At 39.9% G+C, this 21,504-nt stretch overlaps 1 protein-coding gene across 1 annotated transcript; it reads left to right on the top strand.

The window, feature by feature from the left end:
- Nucleotides 1–231: 231 nt before the first annotated feature.
- Nucleotides 232–17,858, top strand: fech (ferrochelatase). The gene is made up of 11 exons (XM_040157343.1): nucleotides 232–271; nucleotides 1,490–1,583; nucleotides 4,217–4,336; nucleotides 6,961–7,109; nucleotides 7,627–7,761; nucleotides 9,698–9,804; nucleotides 10,558–10,656; nucleotides 11,556–11,663; nucleotides 12,770–12,934; nucleotides 14,111–14,170; nucleotides 16,403–17,858. The coding sequence occupies exons 1-11, from the start codon at nucleotides 232–234 to the stop codon at nucleotides 16,538–16,540; spliced, it is 1,215 nt and encodes a 404-aa protein (XP_040013277.1). The 3' UTR covers nucleotides 16,541–17,858.
- Nucleotides 17,859–21,504: the final 3,646 nt, after the last annotated feature.

Genomic DNA, 21,504 nt, shown 5'->3' with positions numbered 1-21,504 from the left:
TTATTATGAAGTTCACAACCGGAAGCATCGGAGTTGTCGTTGAAGAGCATGACAGAATTATTTACAACCAACCGGTGGTAGTTGAAAGCATCTGGCTGAAACGCACGACTGGTCGGCACTTCAGTCAGTGAGGGGAAAAACTCGTGGATCCAGTGACTGACAGCAGAAGTATCCAGCCATCGTTTCAGGAGAACCAGAGAATTAAATCTGCAGTGAAAAAACGAAGTTACCATGATGGCAGTCCTGGGCAGCGCCGGTCGCTTGATCCAATGTGAGTATGACTGCTGCTAAGTTAGCCTTATCCAGGCTATGCACGGAAAACTTCAAGTGTTACGATTCAGCTCGGACTTTAATACCCCAGAGTTAACCGTGCCACCCCGTCTCTCTAACGCAGTTTAAGGGCAGTTAAAGAGGCGGAGCGATGGTTTCTGGTGTTAATTCAACAACACGCCGCTGACATTGGCAAATTTTCATAAACACGCTTTATGCTAGCAAGGGCATGGGAATACAACTTCCTTCGGAAATTTCACAGTATAACCTTCGTTGTAACACCCTATATTTATTTATATTACTGACTTGTTCAACATCAGCGTCTCTTTAAACATACTTTAACGACCATAGTATTGCGTTCATTTTCTATAATGCCATTTTCGTTCATTCAAACTCCTAGTAGTTGCTGAAAGGTGACCGTTAATATGCTTTTATTTCACAGTCAGATGGCGGCGTTTCCGTTGCTAGCCAGCCGCTAACATGCAGTGCCTTAACGCAGCCCAACATTTCTCTGGGATACTGTTAAATGTTAATGTTACATAAGGGACTTAAGCGGCACTTGTGCTTCATTTAATAACGGTCAGGGGGGTCAGTATATACTATATGCAGCCATAAACGGCCCATGTTGTCACTGCAAACAAGAAAGAGCTGAACATTTTCATAGTTACACAATTCCAGCGTTGTGAACTTGCATAACCGCAGCAGGCCCCCTGGTGGCTCGTGAGAGTACTGCCGCCCGGGTTATGAAAGTAAAACTGACTGTATGGACGATTAACCCGTGGATTCACACAAATTAGAAGCAACCGGCCCCTCTGTTTCCTCTGCAGCTTGTAGCATATGTCTTTGTTATGTCACACACTGCTGTTGATCGCTGTGGTGCTAATGATTACAGCATGTTTGGGGTCAGTCACTTTGATCTCTTCTAAGAGGTCATTGTCGAGAAAGCAGTCACCAGTGTAGACAACCATCATCCTTTTATGTAATTTTCCCCACTCAGATATATCCTGTCTCTGTGTGAGAAACATCCACTATTCAACCAAAATTGAACAGTGTTAGAACCACATTTATCTCACGCTGCTTTTTTCTAAAGAAAAGGCCAAATATTGTTCAACCTCCTTGCCTTAATATTAAATTCTTAGTTAATAATAAATGAGATGATTACATAAAGGAATGTGTGTGAGTGACAGAGGAATAAATAACCTGTTTTCTTTTTCTTTAGTTGCCAGGAGCAGTGTCAGTCTGAGTGTGAGGAGACGCTCCACTGCTGCTGCTGCGTTAGCCCAGACTGCAAGTCCAGAAACACAGGAGAACAGGTGACACACACACACACACACACACACACACACACACACACACAACTAAATGGCAACGAACAGTGGCAGTTTTATATTGAGTGGATGGCAAATGCAGCTCCAGAGGTCCTTGACACAGCATGACAACAGTCGGCTGTCAGTCATCCGTGCGCTGTTGGGCGGTCACTGGGCCACCGTTGAGCTTCTGTGTCTGACAGCCGCTGTCGTTTATCTGGTAACGCCGGCTCTAGTTGGTACTTAACAGCAGCCTTCAGCCAAATCTGCTTGTTTAATTTGTAGTCTTTCTCCTCCGCATTTTTTATTTTGTTCAACAAGCAGAACACCACGGTCTGACAACGCCATTGCTAAGAAAAAACAGAAGTTCACAGAGCCAGTTACAACTTTTTATCAGACCCATTCTCCATGTAAATTTAAAAAATGTGACGATATTGTTTCACCAGATTCACATCGATGTGAAAATGGTTCAATAAGGAGAAACCAATGAGATATATATTAATATTATGTGGGATAGTAATAGAGAAAGACAATAGTGATTAATGTAGAGTGTGTAAATGAGAAATACCTACATTTTATGAACATTTTCCTTTGCTTTTTTTTTTTTTGTTTTTCTGAAATTGCAATGGAAGCATTTTAAACTCTTGAAACCAAGTGAAAAAAGCTGGTTAATGGAGCGTGAGCTGAAAGCTGATTGGCCAGATCTGATGATGTAAGAATTTGTGAATGAGAGGAACTCCAATAGCTTGGGAAAGTGCAAGTGACAGAGATATTTGGAGTGGGAAGCAAAGGCAGAAATTAACCAGTAGAGGGAAAAAAGCAAAGGACTAGAGAGACAACATCATTCTAATTAAACTTTTGACAAAGGTTCATGAAACTTTTCCTTTTTTTCATTCGTCTTTTTTTCAATGTTTTTTAGATTTAAAATACCAATTGCGGACTTGGAATTTCTTCCCATGCAGGCTCAGAACACTTGTGCATATCAGCAGTCAGCTGACTTTTGGCTGTAGAAAATATTTTTTATGGTCTCCTCCCCTGATAATCTTGTGAACCCTCCGCTTTACACCTTTGGACCTTCTGTGTCTGTCCTAACCTAACAGGCATGGAGCCATTTAATTAATGTAGTGCTCTCTTTTTAATTCATGAATAGTCATTAAGTTTATGAAGTGTAAAAATGATGACAAATGTCTGTTAGCAATTTGAAGACCCCAATCTGAAGTCTTCAACTGTATTATCTGTGACCAACTATCCAGAAACTCCATGAGATTCAGTTAACAAAGATTTAAACATAGAGAAGCAGCAAGCTGCAGCCAGACAGTCTTTTATATTATATACTCGATAAATGCCTGACAATCAATCAGTTGTCATCGATGATGCCAGCCATCTGTGGACAACTTTGGCTTTATATTGTCATGTCTATCCACATACAATCCTTATCATCTCTGTCCTTATGGCTTTTTTGCTCTTATCTGTCCTTTGAAGACAGCCAGGCAATAATTATGAATGAGACAGCAGATTCCTCAGGAGTGTTCAAAGGTCAGAGTGTGTTTTTAAAAAAAACAAAAAACAAACAAATTCAGAGCAGTGCATGTGAGTGTTTAGACAAACTGTAAAGCCTGCAGTAAAGCAGTATCAGAGAGAAAGGCAAGCCTCCACTTTGGACTTAAACTTCTTGAACCAAGAGTTTACCAAACATGCAAATCAGTAGACCCAGATAATGGCAAACTGTAATATGTGAATATCTTCATAGGATACTCAAGCTAGTGCTTGTCTTGAAAGGGTAGTCTTACAACGATAACGGGTACAGTAGTGACAGCAGTGCAGCATCCATTAGTACTTACTGACAAGCTAACATTAAGTGCTTGAGCTAATGTTAGCTCAGTGGACTGAGTGGGCGAGCTAACACATAGCATGTTAATTTCATAAGCTTCATTTCATTCTAACAGGTAACAGTAGCTACTTGAGTTAGCGTTCATGTCACAGGCTGACATGACAAGCCCTTGGGATACCGTGTAACCTGTCTGTATAGACTTTTCTGTTTTGAATCAAATGTCTTTTACTTTTTATCAGGCATTTGCTATAAAAAACTAGGTTTGTTGTTTAGCTCTTATATATGAAGAATGTTTTTCTATAATTAGCTGCTTTTATTGTTCCTCTGCTTGAAAACTGAGTCAGGCCCACAGCTGGTAATTTTTGTCATTGCTCTGTTGTTTTTCCTACTTAAGAATAAATATAAAATGGAAAAAAATAACTTTAGCTGCTGGAGCTAAGGTTTACACGCTGCTGTAACAAGCTAACATTGAGTGCTTGAGTTAATGTTAACATCACAGACCACATTTAGAGGTTTTAAGTTAACCATAAAACATTCACAAGACGTCCTCAAAACTGAAAATATAGTTATGTAGGATATTTCTATTAGTATTTTCCGTTAGCATAATAATAAAGGGATTAGCAATCAATAATCTGCAGTTATTCTTTTTGCACGGTCTGCTAAGCCATTAGAAGATATTACAATGCATCTTCTTGTAAAATCGAACACATTAGTAAACAATGGTGATGAATTAGCCTAACGTATCTTTGTGGGGGCTCAAGGTATTGTTAGATATGAATTGCTGATTATGAATGTCTTGCGTCTACAGGAAACCTAAGACAGGCATCCTGATGCTGAACATGGGAGGACCTGAGAAACTAGAAGACGTTCATGACTTCCTGCTGCGGCTCTTTATGGACACAGATCTGATGAAACTCCCTGTGCAGAAGTACGCACCGTGGACACACACACACACAGTCACACACACATTCTTTATCTGAGTAAAAGCAGCTTTTTAAAAAGTGAGCGGTAAAAATGAGCAGTAGATGTTTATCTTTCTCGGGACCAACAACTATTGCTATGCCATTCTCCCTGCCAAAAATGTCAGTTATCAGCAGTTATTCCATAGACAAGTGTAATATTCATTTAGTGGGTGTTTGTTCAGGGATACAAGTCCTTGCCAGGGACTTACACTCACTGTCTATACAGCGAAAAATGATGCAAATTTGGTCTGGAAAGCACAACTGATTTTCTAAACATCATAAAGTGTACGTGACCATGTGTACACACACACACACACACACACACACACACACACACTGTGAGCAATTAAGAAATGTATAAACATTCATTTTGTTTTGCCTTTTTTAATGGGATGAAATTTTTTTTGGACATAACATGTTTATGATGACATGTTTGACATTTTTTGTAAGCACACACACAAACTCAGCAGAACAAATGGGGAAGGTTGTTGGGTCACCGCACTTTACCATCTCTCTCTGTTGCCTAATAACTGATGGTGAACAAAAGCAGTGGTTTCTGTTTCTGCAGAGAAGAAAGGTTGGTCGTTCATTTTTACATGTATTTTCAACAACACAGATCCTTAGAGAAGCAGTTGTTCCCAACTTCTTTGCCTCGTGACTCCTTAAAGTCAAGCAATATCTACTTGTGACCCCGCATCACAGCTTGTGGCTTTCGAGTGGAAGTTAACAGGTAATCGTTTTATGACCATTCAGATTTATCCCAGGACCCCATAGGAGGGGTATTTAGTTGCTAGATGTAAACGGTCCTCAGTCACATGATACACTTTCTGTGACTTTGTTGATGTTACAGGCAGAGTCTATTTGTATGCAGAATTCCCCTCTGTACAAAGACGTGGTTGTTTTGGTTTAGCAGTCTCGGCCCTCTCACCAACCGTTGGGGCTTCTGAAATATCATGTCAAACAGTGGACTGATTGCCGGGAAATTTGTTTCATCGTGTTCAATCATGCCTTCCTCAGGATGAATTGTACTATCTCTGGTGATCCCCTGACTTTTCATCTAGCATCATCATCAGGTTAAAATGTCAGTATGCCCAATACTTGGGTTCAACTGACATTCGCATCAGCAGTATTTTGTACTTTGTTTTGAGCGAATTAGAAAATGTTAGCAGGCTAACAAGCTAAACTAAGATGGTGAACTTTTTAAACATCACCTGCTCATCATCAGCACGTTAGCATTGTCTTTATTAGCGTGTTAGAATGCTGATGTTGGTCCTGTAGTAGCTCAAAGCTGCTGTGCCTATGAATAGACTACTGTAGACTTTCAGCCACTTTTTTAGACTTTCAGTTTCCTGCACACTTCTAATGCACAACATATATGGTGAACTGGGGCAGAAATGGGCTGTTTGCAGTCAAGGAGTATCTTATAACTTTGTAATCAGCAATATCAGTGCTGAGTTGAGCCAACAACTGGTTTGCCTCTGACTCTGCTGTCTGCTAACAGCTAAGAGCTTTTTGAAAACTTATATGGAGAGTTTTGACTTTGCCTTTTTATGTTTTTGTCACCTGTGATTATATCAGAGGCTGCTATTCTTAATTGTTTAAACTGACTACAGTTTTTTTTTGGCTATTTAATCATTTAGCCTTTCTAGTAGTGTCGGTTAGGGTATGACTGTGTCGGTCTGCTGGTGTACAACGCTTGGGTTCAGAGAGAGATCTCAATATCTGTTGAATGGAGTAGCATGAAATTTGGTACATTCAACATGGTATGTTTGGCACCCAGAGGAGGAAACCTTTGGTGATCCCCTGGCTTTTTATTCTAGCACCACCAACGGTCAAAATTTCCACTTGTCCAACACTTAAAAACACCTCAAAATACATGACTTAATTACTGTCTTCCACAGCTGTTTTCTGAGCTTTGAGCTAACATGGTGTGCATGTTAGCATTGAAGCTGCAAGTAATTTCATTTTCAAATGTCTTGAATTATTTTTGTCGCCTACTGCGGATACCGTTGAATGTGGTTGCTGGTTGTTGGGAGACATTATAAATCTTTATGGTGCATCAAGCTGTGGAATTCTTTTTTGGGGAGTTAAGTCAGCACCATCAGATGTGTGGCAAATGTTGGTGCTACAGTAGCTAAAGCTCATTGACTCATATTGGGCAAGTGTCAATTTAAGGAAAAATTTTAAATTTCCTTGAATTAATTGATTTATTTTTTAATGGGTTAATTCATCCATCAATTTTCTGACACTTATCTGGGTAATGTGACACTTATTCCTGGTAATTATATTACCAGGAATTACTGTTTAAATACAACTGGGAAGTATACTGGGTTTTTTTTTTTTTTTGTTTTTAAATCAGAGATTTGATTTTGACGAAACTTGGAAATAATGGAAATAATGCATCTCAGTGTTTTGTTTTTTTTTGTTTGTTTTTTTTCCACTTTCTCAAAATGACACTGGTCTGACAAGTAAATGCAGTTTCAGTTAAATTTGTCTGTTGCTTTTGGTGTTTTGTTCGTCCATTGGTGAACAGTAATTAAGTTAAAGAGAGTTGATGTGGTAACTCTTCAATCTGTCTCCTGCTCTGCAGTAAGCTCGGCCCGTTCATTGCCAAGCGTCGTACGCCAAAGATCCAGGAGCAGTACAGTAAGATCGGAGGAGGCTCGCCCATCAAACACTGGACTTCCATGCAGGGAGAGGGCATGGTGAAGCTGCTAGACGAGATGAGTCCTGAGACAGGTGAGACAGTCCTGGATCCTGCCTCTCAGAGCCCTCGCTCCTCCTGAAATCATTTAACTTCCGTTTAAGTGGAGACCTTGAGAAAGTTTGGTTATAGTTAATTATTGATTCAAATCCGAAAACTAAGCAGTACTGCTGTGTTTCCTGCCGACGGACTAAGTTGCTAGCAGCAAAGCGTGTGTGTGAAGTGGAGATAGTGACACAGTGAAGGAGTGTCTCTTCACACGCCTGCAACACACCTCACTGATAACACAAACAGTGAGCAGCGGTTTGAAAACTGACCATACCTAGTGGTATACAAACCTGAGTCACACATGCAAATAACATCTTTGACAATAATCTCCATAATACCTTCCCTTCTTGTTCCTTTCTATTTATCTAATTATTCAGCTAATCAAATTAACATGTAAACACCAGATTAGTGCTTTTCATAGCCAATTACTGTAATGCTTGTAATGGGTAATGAGTTGATTACACATGGTTGGCAGTTATTGACTCTCTCTGTCTCTCTCATCAGCTCCTCACAAGTTCTACATCGGTTTCCGGTATGTTCACCCACTGACAGAGGAAGCAATCGAGGAGATGGAGAAAGATGGAGTGGAGAGAGCTGTGGCCTTCACACAGTATCCTCAGTACAGCTGCTCCACCACAGGTGACAGTCACACACGGTATAGATACAGAAAGTTTAAACAGATTAATACAAAAAACTGCAAACAGGTGGAATATCCTCAGCACAGCTGCTTTACAGTAGCTACAAAGCTTATTTCTTGCTTAGTCTCTTTAAAAGTAAAACATTTCCCAAAGATAATATGCAGTGAATAAATTGGAAGAAAAAATGAAAGGAAAAATAAGATAAAAGATCTTTGGGTGTGGTCACAGTAACGGTCACAGAGTGTTGTCCATCCTCTTACCCTCTGATAAATACAAACACACACACACCAGTGTACTCCAAAAAAAATCAAATTCAGTGCGTTCTTGTACTACTGTCAGCAACAACTATCGCTGAACTCACTGAGACTGCTACATATCTCTCCGCTCAGTGTCATGCTGGATGGAGGAGCTTTTGAATCATGATAGGACTCAACACAACTTGCAAGTTCTCAAAAACGAGAAGACTCAACATTCGCTCTAGTCTGAGTGCGAGGGGCTGTCCAGTTCCACAGTCCATTTTTGAAACAGCGCCCAAATCAGAGGATTTTATTGTTGTGACTCCAATAGATCTGGTGTTGCGCTTATTGACAGCTGTTACCCAGTTCCCCCAGCTTTTTTAGGTGGGATTAAGTTCCAGTCTAAATACATGGGAGGTTCCAAACAACATATCACAAAAACTGTGGAGAAAATCAATACAGACGGCAAAATGAAAGGGTGGGGAAAATGTGTACGAGCCTGCACGTATCTCAGCAGTGACAGCCAAATATGGTGCTTCATATTGTTTGCAAGGCTCCATTTTTACTGTGTGAGGATTATGAACTATATGTTGAGTGTTATGCTTAAATTTACAACAGGAAACCTCAAATTGAAAATTATGAGATTCTTGTTTTACTCAAATTTGACAGCATCTTTTGAAACAGTCTTTAAATTCCCTGTTAATCTAGTCCAGATTTGACAAGTCCAGGTATAGTGGCTTTTAATTCAAACATGGTCTGGTGTGGTCTGTATGAGGCTAGAAGTAGTGAAATTGCTCTTTTTTTGTGTATTCAAATAAATTAAAGCTTCACAAATCTGAAACTGTCATTTTAACAGTTAGTGGAGTGTACTTTTTAAATCAAGTCCAGGTTTGACATGTAAATGTGGGGTTTTCAAGCTAGCTGCTCTATTTTGGTCTGGATGGAAAAATGCAGTGAAATCGACATTATTTGCTTTCATAAATAAAATATTTCACAAATCTGAAACTGGGTTTTAACAGCAATAAGTCTTTAACCAGGATGTCTAACACCTTGTCACAAGAACAAGTTGATCAGAAAATGGTGACACGGTCTCTATATTGTATTGTTGTTAGTGTTGTCGTTTAGATTTCCTTTAACTTTCCCCTTAACTTCCAAATCAGAAGCTGTGAATCAGAAACCAACTTAAGCGTCAGGTTTGTCTGCACTGTTTGCATCTGTAAAGATCAGGCTACTATAGTTGTTGCAGTAATAGAGTGGTCAATGTGATTCAAAAGAAAAAGGATTCAAGTTAGCCCTATGGTCATCGGTTGCTATCATCCTCTGATTTCAGAGCCATAGATTAACACATACAGTATGTTCTAAAGGAGACTAATGCAGAGAGGAACTTGATATTCTAGGTCATGATCCCCATCATTGACAATGTTTTGGAAAATGATTATTTGAATAGCGTGGTGACTCTGATTATATTGAAACCCTACTGGTCCAAAGGACAGATGAAATATCTTTTTATCTTTATGATCTGTTTTTGCTTGATTTGTCTTTGGGAATTAGTTTCTACTCTAAGAACTTCAACATATGTTCCTTTGAGCAAGGCACTCCTCCTCAAACCCTGCAGTGGAGCTGTGCAGTGGCCAGCAGAGAATTATGGTTGTTGTGTAATACAACATATTTATAATATTAATGTGTTTGTTCTGTAAACAGGCAGCAGTTTGAATGCCATCTACCGTTACTACAGCAACAGAGGCGACAGGCCAAAAATGCGCTGGAGTGTCATTGACCGTTGGCCCACACACCCACTTCTGGTGGAGGTTAGACACACACACACAAACACACACTCACACAAACAAACAGACTGAACATTTGCTGTATTTGATGCATTTTTCAGACTTTTTGTTTTATTGAAATGCCCAAACTATAATCTTCCCCAACTGATTTAAAAAAAAAAAAAAAAAAACTTCCTGACCTGTCACTGGTTCCCACCACAGTAGCAACATGCTAACATCTAAAAATAAAGCCAGGCTTGTGAGTTGCTATGATTACCTACCATGGCCACTTTGAAATCATTAGTTGCCATGACGACTTCTTGTCCGAGTCAGTTTGTTTTCTAAAATTTAGCTTTTTATTCCTTGAGAGGAAGAGGAGCCTCACGGGCATTTTGGTTTTACCATAGCTTTGTGTGTGTGTGTGTGTGTGTGTGTGTGTGTGTGTGTGTGTTAGTGTGTGTGTGAGAGTGTGCGTGAGAGTTAGTGAGTGGGGGTGAGTGTGTATGTGTGTGTGGTCCAGGTATTACTCATATTGTGGGGAACTAAATATGTTTACAAAGTCACATTATGGGGCCTTGTCTTCCTTATGGGGACAAAGGCAAGTCCCCATAATGTAAATGATTAGATTTTAAGGTGAAGACATGGTTAAAGGTTGGGGTAGGTTAAGTTTGGGTTTGGGTCAGGGTTAGGTAAGTAGTAGTTATGGTTAAGGTTAGTTTAAGGAAATGAATGTAAGTCAATGTAATGTCCTATGAAATCATGGAGACTGTGTGTGTGTGCGTGCGTGCGTCTGTGTAGTGTTTTGCAGAACATGTCAGTAATGAGCTGCTGAAGTTTCCAGAAGTGAAGAGAGACGACGTTGTCATTCTGTTCTCAGCACACTCACTCCCTCTGGCTGTAAGTGTTAAGAATTGATACTACTGGTACTACTGATGATAATAGTAATACTACTGCTGCTGCTTCTCCTGCTGAGACTGATAATACTGATAGTTCTGTTGCTGCTCGTACTGCTGACAGATGCTGAAAGTGCTATTGTTAGAGATAATACTAACACTACCACTATTGCTAGTAATGTAAAGTTGCACAGACATAAGCATTAGCAAGGCATTGCTGCTGCTGCTAATACTATTAGTTGTACTGCTATTACTGATAGCAACACTGCTAGCAATAGGGATGGATATCGGGATTTTATTGATTTCACAACGCTTGTCCATACTGATTAGCAGCCTGGGGCTTTATTTTTTCTTTTGATTACTGTGCAAGAAAAAGAAAAAACTAAGAAGAGAACAATCATGTAATAATGTTAGTAAAGAACTGACCTTAAAATGGCAGGTTTCTACAAGCTAATAGATAGCTAGTGGATTCAGTCCCTTATTACTTCAGTATAATACACTGTACTGAATGAGTCCATTGTCCTTATACTCGGTAAAACCAAAGCATATCTATTAGTACCATAAAGGGGTAGAATTTCAATGCCCAGCCCCAGTTAGCAATAATACTATTGATTCTACTGCTACTGCCAATAATTATACTACCACTAATACTACTACTACAAATGGACAAGTACTTCTGCTGAAAATAATACTAGTGCTATTAATACTGATACTACTGCTGTTGCTACTAATGTGCTACCTCTACACCTCTAAGATGCCTACTACTAGCACTGCCACAACTAATAGTTGTACTGCTGCTACTACAATTGCTGCCACTTTTATTGCTATACTGCTACTATTGATGCTGATAGTATCACTACTACTAGTACACCTGACAGTACTACTGTTGTGTACCCCATACAGGTTGTAAATAGAGGTGACCCGTATCCTCAGGAAGTGGGAGCCACAGTTCAAAGAGTCATGGAGAGACTGGGACACTGTAACCCTTATAGACTGGTGTGGCAATCCAGGGTGAGTACAGCCTTGTACACGCACAAACATGCACGCACACCCACACACATACACACAAATGAGCAGAAACCTCTGCAGCATTTGTTTACTACTGTGGCAAAGCTCTTTTTAATGTTGCTGCTAAGTGTTTCTTGTTTCTTCGTTTGTTCGTTTTAGCAAAACTACATAATATACAGTGTACATAATTGTGTAACCTCAACTATATATATATATATCTCTACACTGTACAGTTTCCTAGTTGTAAGGATTAACTCCCTGTAGCTCAGTGCTGCTGTCACAGAATGCTTCAATTGTCGTCGCCACAAGGTGGAGCCTCTTGTCTATCTAATACTGCAGCCACACTAGAGCAGGAAACCTCAAAGCTCCTGGTCCTCAGGTCACAGTGGCTGACAGGACACCACATTCTCTTCCAGCATAATTAATGTGGTGTTCCCTACAAAAACCGATGATACGAGATTCACACCCACTCGACACCAAGATAGGTCATCTGTGCGGTGGTGAGAAAGGATGCAAGGATTTAACTTCTCTCTCTACCTCCCTTGTTTCAATTGTTGCACAACTATTTGTGTCACTTTGTGAATAACCCAATGAAACACTATGAATGTCTTCCTGGTGAGACTGTCTGAAAATGTGTGACCATATCCCTGTTTTTAAACGCTATCACGTCTCCCCCCTCTCTGTGATGGCAGGATTTTCAGTACGCTTTTCCTACATGGTGAGACAGCTTTAAGAACTGGTTGTGAGGGACTATAAACTTGCCCTGCTGAGAGTCCAAAGTGTTGCTACTGTCCCTTAGAGGTTGCAGATTTCATTACAGCCACAATATGAAACAGAACGAACAACATTCTGATGATTTAGCCCTCCTAGTCGAGGGGCTAAGAATGTAGTTTTTCCTGGCTCTACAGGGAAGGTCATGGAATGATTAAAAACAAAGGTGGTCATCCTCTGCAGACCCTGAACATTTAAAGGAATTATGGAAACCTGAGCCCTAGTTGTTGAGATGTTGCTCAGGATCAAAGTTTGTCCGTTAGATCAGAAGGACAAACTGGCGTGTCCTGTCAAGAAATAGTCAGCGCCTGTTGTCATATCTCGCGTTTTTTTCCCAGGTTGGTCCCATGCCGTGGCTAGGCCCTCAGACGGACGAGGTGATTAAAGGTCTGTGTGAACGGGGGAAGAAGAACATCCTGCTGGTACCCATCGCCTTCACCTCCGACCACATAGAGACTCTACATGAGCTGGACATCGAGTACGGACAGGTGCTAGGAGAGGAGGTAAGGGAGAAAGAAACTCCACGTTTAATAGCAGCTCCAGTTTCCTTCCTCTGTCAGCAAAGTTTAGTACAGAAAGTGTCACATAATGTTGCCTTAAATGTTCTGGACGCAAGACTTTGTACAGGTGGTTATGAACTATATTTATCTGATGATTTACCATATCATCCATTATCTTTTAGATTTAGATTTTTCCTTCCCGGCAGCCTTTGGTTTAAGAAAAAAGAAAAAATTAAGGGGGCAGAATGTACTCTAATTTTAGAAACAGTTCTTGCTGTAAAATGACCACAAGATGATAGTACCCTGTTCTTTTGACAAAGTAATACATTTCACAAAAGTTTGACTGCAGGAACTTTCAAGCCTATGCAGGTCGATTGTCACAGAAATGATCTGAAACCAATGACAGCCTGGAAGGACGGAAAATTGGTCAGAAAACAGCCTGTCCTGCGCTGTTTATAAAGACCTTATGTCCTCTCAAAGGTGGAAAGATGGGGGGAAAAACTGCCTACTGGTGACTTGTTCAGCATGTTGTTGTAGGATCATGATTTGGGATCAGGACTAAGACTAGATTTTGCGTTGGGATCAAGTCATAGTAGATTAAGCTGAGACTTGGTGTAGAGTTTGGGTAAGTAAACGTGTCAGATGTCAGCTGTAGCACTGTGTCCTTTGTGTGTGTGTGTGTCTGTGTGAAGGCACCAGTGAGGTGACCACAAATCAATGTGACTGGTGCCATGAAGACAGAGGCACTTTTTTCTACTTCCATACTTGCGAGAAACATGTCCTCACATTTCAAATATATACTAACTTTACAAACACGTCCTCACTATCAATGTTTAAAACTTAAACTGGTACTCTCAAAGACAAAGGTCCCAGACAGCACACACTGTCTGGACCACTTCAGCGTGTCGGCAGTCAAGAGAAGTTTCGCTCCAAAATGAAACCTACTTTTAAAAATAATTATGAAACTCAGGGCAAAATGCTTTGATTTCTTGAAGACCTCAACTGACACAAAGAAAACTTTTTTTCACATCCTCAGTATGTTGATTTTTAGAATTTTATTTAATATTTTTTCAGTATGGATATAAACTGTCAGTAATGGTGCCTTTTACCTCTAACCTGTGCGATGTGGTTGCTGTATAAAAGTGGGACAACGTGTTGTCTTTATTCCTCTGTTTTCAGTGTGGTGTGGAAAACATCAGGAGAGCAGAGTCGTTGAATGGCAACCCTCTCTTTATGAAGGTACGTTTTACACACTGGGCCAATTCCTGTCTCGTGTACTAACATACTGTATACACTAGGCAACTATAATATAATTTAAATGTATGCAACACATTTTACATTCCATTTTCAACAGAAAAAGTTTAAGTGTGATAAAGGAGCATTTTTGTATTTTACAAACTTGAACAAACTTTCAGTTTGAAGGGAGAGTAAGAAAAAGAGGGAGAACGATGACTAAAGACAAAAAAAGGAAAAGCAGATAATGAGAAATATATACTGCATAGGACTGAAGGAAGGAAAGTTCTGTGAAATAAGTGAACTCCAGACAGGAGATGGTCAATAAATGGATTCCTCCCTCCATCCTTCCTTCTTTCCTTCTCCCTACCCCTTTTTTCTCCCTTGTCTCCTTTCTTCGTTCCATCCCTTCTTCCATTCCCATCTCCCCTCCCTCCTTCTCTTCATCCTCAACCCTGCAACCTTTCTCACAACAGGCAACTCCTCCAGTTGTAAAAGGTGTGTGTGTGTGTGTGTGTGTGTGTGTGTGTGTGTGTGTGTGAGGGTTTATTAAAGGAAGGGGCAGATCAATGGGAACCTTTAGAGCTGACTACAGTAGTACTGAACCGCCCGGCTGGCTAGCTGGTCAAACCCACTGTGCTCAGAGATCTCTCACAAAGTCTGTGTTAGAGTGAGAGTGTGTGTGTGTGTGTGTGTGTGTGAGAGAGAGTAAGTGTATAAATCAATATCCAGAGGATGATTAGTTGTTAGTTACTGAAGGATCGTTTCCTTGGTGCGGTTTTAGTTTCTCAGTGAGCTGCATCAGTCTGCTGCTGTCTACAAGCAGCGGCCTCTGGAAAATAAAGAAAAATACATTCATCAGAATTTTCACTGCAGTGCCTGGTTGGTGTCGGGGGTTTATTTTTGATAAATCCTCCCTCAGAGTACTAACTCATACAACCAGTTCAGGCTTTTCACTCTCTCATTCAGACAGTCTTACCCTTGATTTTCACTTTCGTTTTTAATTTTCCTCCTCCTGTTGTGGACGTTTGGTGGAATTAACTGTACTCTGATAGCTCACATGGCAAATTTACTGTGATGTACACGTATTCACTTTCTTGCCGAGAGTTGGCCGGTGCTACTCTGTCTGTACAGTCAATGTGAAACTACCACCAGCAGCAGTTTAGATAAGCCTAGCCGACGGACTGGAAACAGGGAAACAACTAGCCAGGCTCCTTCCAGCTTAGAGCCCAAATCATATACCAGCCAGTATGAGCTCATTTTTAAAACTGTCAACATTCTATAATTTGCCCATTAGAGCGAAATGACAAGTTTATTTTTCAACTATAAGCTGTCCTGCCCAGTCCATTTCTTGGTCGCATGTGCTACAAAAATAATAATAATTTAAGGGACCCTTATCAAAAATGGTTAGTTATTGGTTGTGCAAAGAAAATTAATATCAGCTGATAGCATTATCAGATTTAAACTCTCAAATATCAATCAGTTATCAGCTTCAAAAATTCCAAAAACATAACAAAACCAACCCACTAGCAAATCTAAAACTCACTAATTAACACTTTTTTGTTTAATCTGTACAAAAACTAACATGTAAAAATCTGGTGGTTTTATGGGAGGTTCCATTTCCAGTCTTTATGCTAAACTAAGCTAAGCTGTTTCCTGGCTGTAGCGTCATATTTAGCGGACAGATGTGAGAGTGATATCAATCTAACTCTAACCAAGAGAGGAAATTCTTTACCATTTCCCAAAATGTCAAACTATTCCTTCAACACAGGTAATGTTTTTTATTCACTACTTATTACTAATCACTTCACCCCAACGGTTTATACGATCGCTATCAAATTTCTGTAAATGAAACTCAACACTTCTGCAGCTGTTTCAAATTAAAAGCCTAAGAGGAAACCAAGGGAATACCGTACTGTGTGTCCTTTGAGCCACTGGAAGGCTTTTAATCCGAAGCATCTGGGCAGAAGGTGTCAGGCATTAGTGACAGCAGCTTCACAATGCTTGAAAATCAGCATAGTAAAGCAACTTGAAATTGCTAGTAAATAAAACTATTTGCGTGGTCATTAGAAAGTGTCAGAAGAAAAGAGGAATGGTAACTTTATGCTTTTAAATCAAGGAATTTGTTAACCCTTTGTCTGACAGAAAAACAACCAGGTGTTCACCAAACAGAAGAGGGGAGGGTCTCTGTTTATATCTCGCTCCATATGGAATGTTTATGTTGTTTGTCCTGTCCAGGCTCTGGCAGACCTGGTCCAGTCCCACCTGAAGTCCAACAAACCGTGTTCCCGCCAGCTGACCCTGCGCTGCCCACTGTGCACCAATCCCACCTGTGGAGAGACCAAGGCCTTCTTCGCCAGCCAGGAACTCTCATAGAAATGCACATGTACCAACATGCACACTCTCTGATGCCCCTCCTGCAGCAGGGCTACCTGTGAAGAAACATAAGGCCTCAGTAAACAGAAGCTTCATACATACACACAAACACACACAGTTCCCCCAGCAAGAGTGTCAGTTACATGGAAAATGTAACATGAAGACCAGACCAAATGGTTTCTGCAAATACATTTTGTCATTTGTTTTATCTGCACGTTGGATTTGAGGAGTTGTTGGTTTTGGTCTTTTCAGGATTTGTTGACATCAAGGAAAATACTGAATATCCCCAGATTTGTTCTTTAAATGGGCCAAAGTCAACTCCAAAATTTGACAAATTCAGAATATTGAATACAAATTCAATTTGATGAATGTCAAAAGATGCTGTATGAGTATCTGTGAAGCACCAGTCGCTCATTAAATTTAAAATTAACATGCTGGCACTTATATAAACACTAGAGGATTTGCAGATGCTGTTTGATGAAAGTCTGTCGACAAAAGAACTGACACTGCAGAAACTGCTCACATCATATCAAAGCTACAGGAAAAAAGCCTTGCACTAGTTTATTTTTTCAGTTTTTTATTACGTTTCCCTTGCTTACATTCCATTCGCTTAGCCCCTGCCCCTCCATCAGAAACCCTTTTTCTCTTCTCGCTGGTGCTAAATGATTAAAAGTCGAATATAACGACACCACCCTGCACAAGGGATCTGGTTGGTTGGCTGTTTCTCTCCCCCGCCTTCTCACCTGTCACTTCAAGCCATTGGCCCTCCTGCAAGTAACCCCTGCCCAGGCCGCTGCAATCCCAGCAATGTGATTGGAGGAGGCGGATGCTGTTCAAAATGCTGCTGACTGATAGATGGGTACCAGTGAGTTTAAGAGAGAGAAAAGAGTGATTAAGAGGGAATTGTGTCGCTATTTAAAGAGTTCTAGCGATTAAGCTTTCGCTTTAGATTCGAAAACGCATCCATTTAATAATGTGAATGTAACTCAGTTATTGTATTAATCCTCCATCTGTGTTGGTGCGGAACAGAGCTATCGTTTTAAAAAGAAAAAACGGAGTGCAGCTGTATTCCAGCTGAGAGAAGAAAAAAAGTGTCAGGGTTCGGGACCTCTCAGGGTGTCATGAAATAATGTTGTATGTTGAGAAGGTTTACGAGCAAGGAGAAATACGTTGTTACAAATTCATGAACATGTTTACTATTACACTGGTTTTTGCTATTTTCTCTGTTGAAATATTGATCATTTTGAACCTCTTGTCCTCCACTAATAACAAATCACAAAATTAAAAGGGATAATTAAACTATTCATCTCTTAACATATGCAGCCTCTGGGGCAGTTGTTGCTTCATTTTAAGTATTCACCTGGCAGTTCTTCATTTTGAGAGACTGGCTCAGAAAATCGATATTAACAAAGTTGATGAAAGCGAAGAAGGTAAATTAGCTGTGAAAACCAACTGAGTTATGTTTTTTTTTTTTCTTTTCAGTTTTGGTTACTTCGATTGCCGGGGAACGGCTTATGTTTATATATTTAAAATAACATAAACGTAATGAACAGTGCTGGTGCCTATGTAGGTCACTACATATTAGAAATGTACAACTATATCAGTAGCTTCAGGAGAAGGAAGTTATTAGTGAGTTCAGTCATTTTTTACAGAAATTATATCCATCAGGCCATTAGTGCAGCCTTGATGGGAGAAAACAAATGCTACTGCTTTTGAAGTCCATATAAATGCTACAGCAGTCCTTTCTCAAATGAATGAGGGTGGTACCCATCCCGGATACAGGTAACGCTAGCTAAACCCCTCCCCTCCATAATGCTCGACAAACACAGCCGGGAGTAAAACGTGTGAAATCAGGTGAAGGAAAAGTAAGAAAATCAGAGCTAATGTTAGCAAGCTAAACCACTAGCTTGCACTTTCTGAGTAGAACACGACATACACAGTACAGTGGTTCCTCCCAAGCGTTGAATCTTGTAAGGTGGTCGACAGCTAATGCTTTGTGAACTTGAAAAAGGGAAAAGAAAGCTTTGTGTCAGTGTTCGTGGGCCCTATAAAACGACGTTCTCTTGTCGGTAGCGCACCATGAAAGCTAACAGCATGCCTCCTAGCCAGTTCTCAGATGTCAGCAAAAGTCATTTGGAGCCTCTGAGCCAATTATATGCAGATACTATTGTTCATTACGAGTACTGATATAATACTTTGATTCATCATCGAACATTGAAACATCGAAATAGATGTTTGATTATATAACTTATTTGGCTAAAGAGGCTTTTTCTGTTCTATTACTGTGAATGCCCTGCATAGCCCGTACAGTTCAAATTTTAGACAGCCAGACAAAAAGTTTTTACCATTAATTCATACAATATATCATCCTTGGCAGGATAAGAACAGAAAATAAAGTCAGTTTTGCGGGAGAGCAAGAAAAAAGCATAAAAGGTTGGAGTTGTCCCTCAATAACAAAATGTATCATGCGATCTTTTAAAAACTACCGACTAGGGAAGTAGCACAGATGTGTCAAAGCTTACGTTTGTAGAGTGTAGGATAAGAGTTTAGTTTCAGTGTTGATAGACTTTGACTTCTGTCTGTCCGCAGCGCAGTTTTTTTTGTTTGTTTTTGTCCACTCAATCAGTAGGTTGAAGTAAAGAATGCTTTATCTTATTTCACTATTGGGTTACTGCAGCACCAGAAAATGTCTTGAAGGTAGCTGGTTTCATCCCACCTGCTGTCCTGTTCTCTTGGGATGAGGCTCCCTAATAATGTGGAAATGTCAAAGTGAAACCTTACACTTTTCATGGGCAGTAACTTGACCTCTGACCTTTGAGCCTGTTTCCCCCTCTACTATTTTTGTTCTGTTATGCCATGACAATGTGCCTTTTACACTGGCTAACTAGACGTACTGGACATGTGCTTTATGTAAATTTTATATGGGCTTAACCGAAATGCTGACAGGAAAAATCCACCCTGAAATCGGACTTTACATGTTCCTGCTGTGGTATGGGCTATTGACAGCTCTATCCTCATATTTAGATTCTCAAAAAAAGATCCTGACTGAGATGTTTTATATTCCAGACTTCTGTAAATTAAGTTGACAAGTTTGGCAAGTTGACAAGTTAAGCACTTACTTTATAGCCGCTCTGTGTGCAGTTCTTCCTTTTCACCAGACACGTTGTGGTTCACTACTTCTGCAAACTGTGGCAATCTGCACACCACAACTTTGTTGGTAGGCAGATATCACAAAAATGTCTGACAGCTAGCAATCTCCCGATTGATGAAAGGAACTAGTGAAGTGTCAACAAAAACTAATACAGTAAATGGGCTTATTAACTAAGCGGCTGTACACTGTTTGTAGCTGGTTCCAATTGTTAATGAACTGCTACCTATATGTAACATGAAAAAAAAAAAAGCTAATATCGGCTATTTATATGCTGTGACTATAAGTTGGAATATCGGGAAGTTTTCTTGTTCTACTGCATAACAGTGAACATGAACAAAGACTTTGCTCGCTAGCATACTGACTCGCCACTACACTGCTCACTCTATAGCTAGTTATCGCAACTTATGTAAATAGCATAAAACTTGATCGACTCTGCTGAGTTTATTGAATCCTTACATTATGTCACTGTCCATTCACACTGAATGGGGCACTGACTTTGTGATAGTCTGAGATCCTTTTAGCATTTCACTTTTGGAGGAGTTTGTCACTATCTGCCTTTTTCCAGTCAGTACAGTGTACATACGACCCATGGCTGGACATTGGTGCTTTTGGACATGGTTGTCATTGATTTACCAACAGCATGTCACCATGTTGGAAGACTGATGTTAAAATTCATGAAGACTTCATTCTTCTTCTCATCATGCGTAGCTTCATTTGACCTCCTACCAGCACTTAAAAATTCCCAATTTTATATTTTATCAGTCCTCCAACATGCCTGCACTTTGTCACCTTTGGTAATCTCCAACAATGCTTGCCTGAGTTATACATTCATTTCGGTTGGTACATTTTTCCGCTTCCAATGTATATGCATACAGAAATGCAGGTTACAACACATATTCTCATTCAGTACAAATAGCATTACTCTGTGCTTTCAGTGCTCTTCCACAGGTTCCAAAGGGATTGTTAGGGTAAGGTAATTCTCCATAAGCAGAGTTTGACCCATTGTTTTATGTCCCTGCATGCATAACTGAAGGTATGTTAAATACCGCAGCTCAATGGGTTCAAGTGACAGCTTGAAAGATTTCTCTACCTCTGTACAGAGCTGCCATCTGATCCTACAGACATTCAGCAAATGAGCTAAGCTTGGCTAGTCTTGCTGTAACAATACTTTCAATCTGCATATTAATAAGTGATACAACAGTTAAAAATTCTCTAAAAAACCAAACCATCCCTTTTAATACAAGTCTGTTAACTGGAAAAATTACAATTTGTGCAGAAATGGCAAAGATTCCAGGTCACAGCAGGAAGAAATGTTAGAATACTTTGTGATGGCTGGGTTTTTCCTCCATAAAAACATGTTTTTCTAATTTATTTTTAATTATTCTCTGTGTGTCAGTTTTGACAACTCTGTTGTTTAAAAAGAGTTGCTCTGTGTGTGTGTGTGTGTGTCTGTGTGTGTGTGTGTGTGTGTGTGTGTGTGTGTTTAGCTGAAAGTGCATTGTGCAGAGCTAACGTTGTGTATCTAGTATAACAAAGACGCTTCAGCTTGGTTACAGCTCCAGCGCATATGGGGTTGTTTGGATTTATTTATTTTTGTTTTTTTTGATGTTTTCCACAGCACACAAACCATGTGTCACCACTGTTCAATCATGTTTTCTTTCTTTGTCTTTTTACTATTTGAGAGACATGATATTAACAGTGCAATTACACTGACCAGTCTTCCTTCAAAATAAAATTAAAAAACAAAAACAAAAAACTGGCGTTTGTGTGGCTTCTTCATAGTAAGGCCCCTATACTGTGCAGTTTTGGGCAA

This window comes from Xiphias gladius, chromosome 20 (genome assembly GCF_016859285.1).
Source record: "Xiphias gladius isolate SHS-SW01 ecotype Sanya breed wild chromosome 20, ASM1685928v1, whole genome shotgun sequence".
Taxonomy (NCBI): domain Eukaryota; kingdom Metazoa; phylum Chordata; class Actinopteri; order Istiophoriformes; family Xiphiidae; genus Xiphias; species Xiphias gladius.
This window is presented reverse-complemented; position numbering and strand designations above follow the sequence as displayed.

Excerpts from the sequence above, each read along its gene's own strand:
- fech (XM_040157343.1), top strand. The coding sequence starts at position 232 with ATGATGGCAGTCCTGGGCAGCGCCGGTCGCTTGATCCAAT. Across the intron at positions 1,584-4,216 it reads CCAGAAACACAGGAGAACAG|GAAACCTAAGACAGGCATCC; the intron begins GTGACACACACA and ends TTGCGTCTACAG. Across the intron at positions 4,337-6,960 it reads ATGAAACTCCCTGTGCAGAA|TAAGCTCGGCCCGTTCATTG; the intron begins GTACGCACCGTG and ends CCTGCTCTGCAG.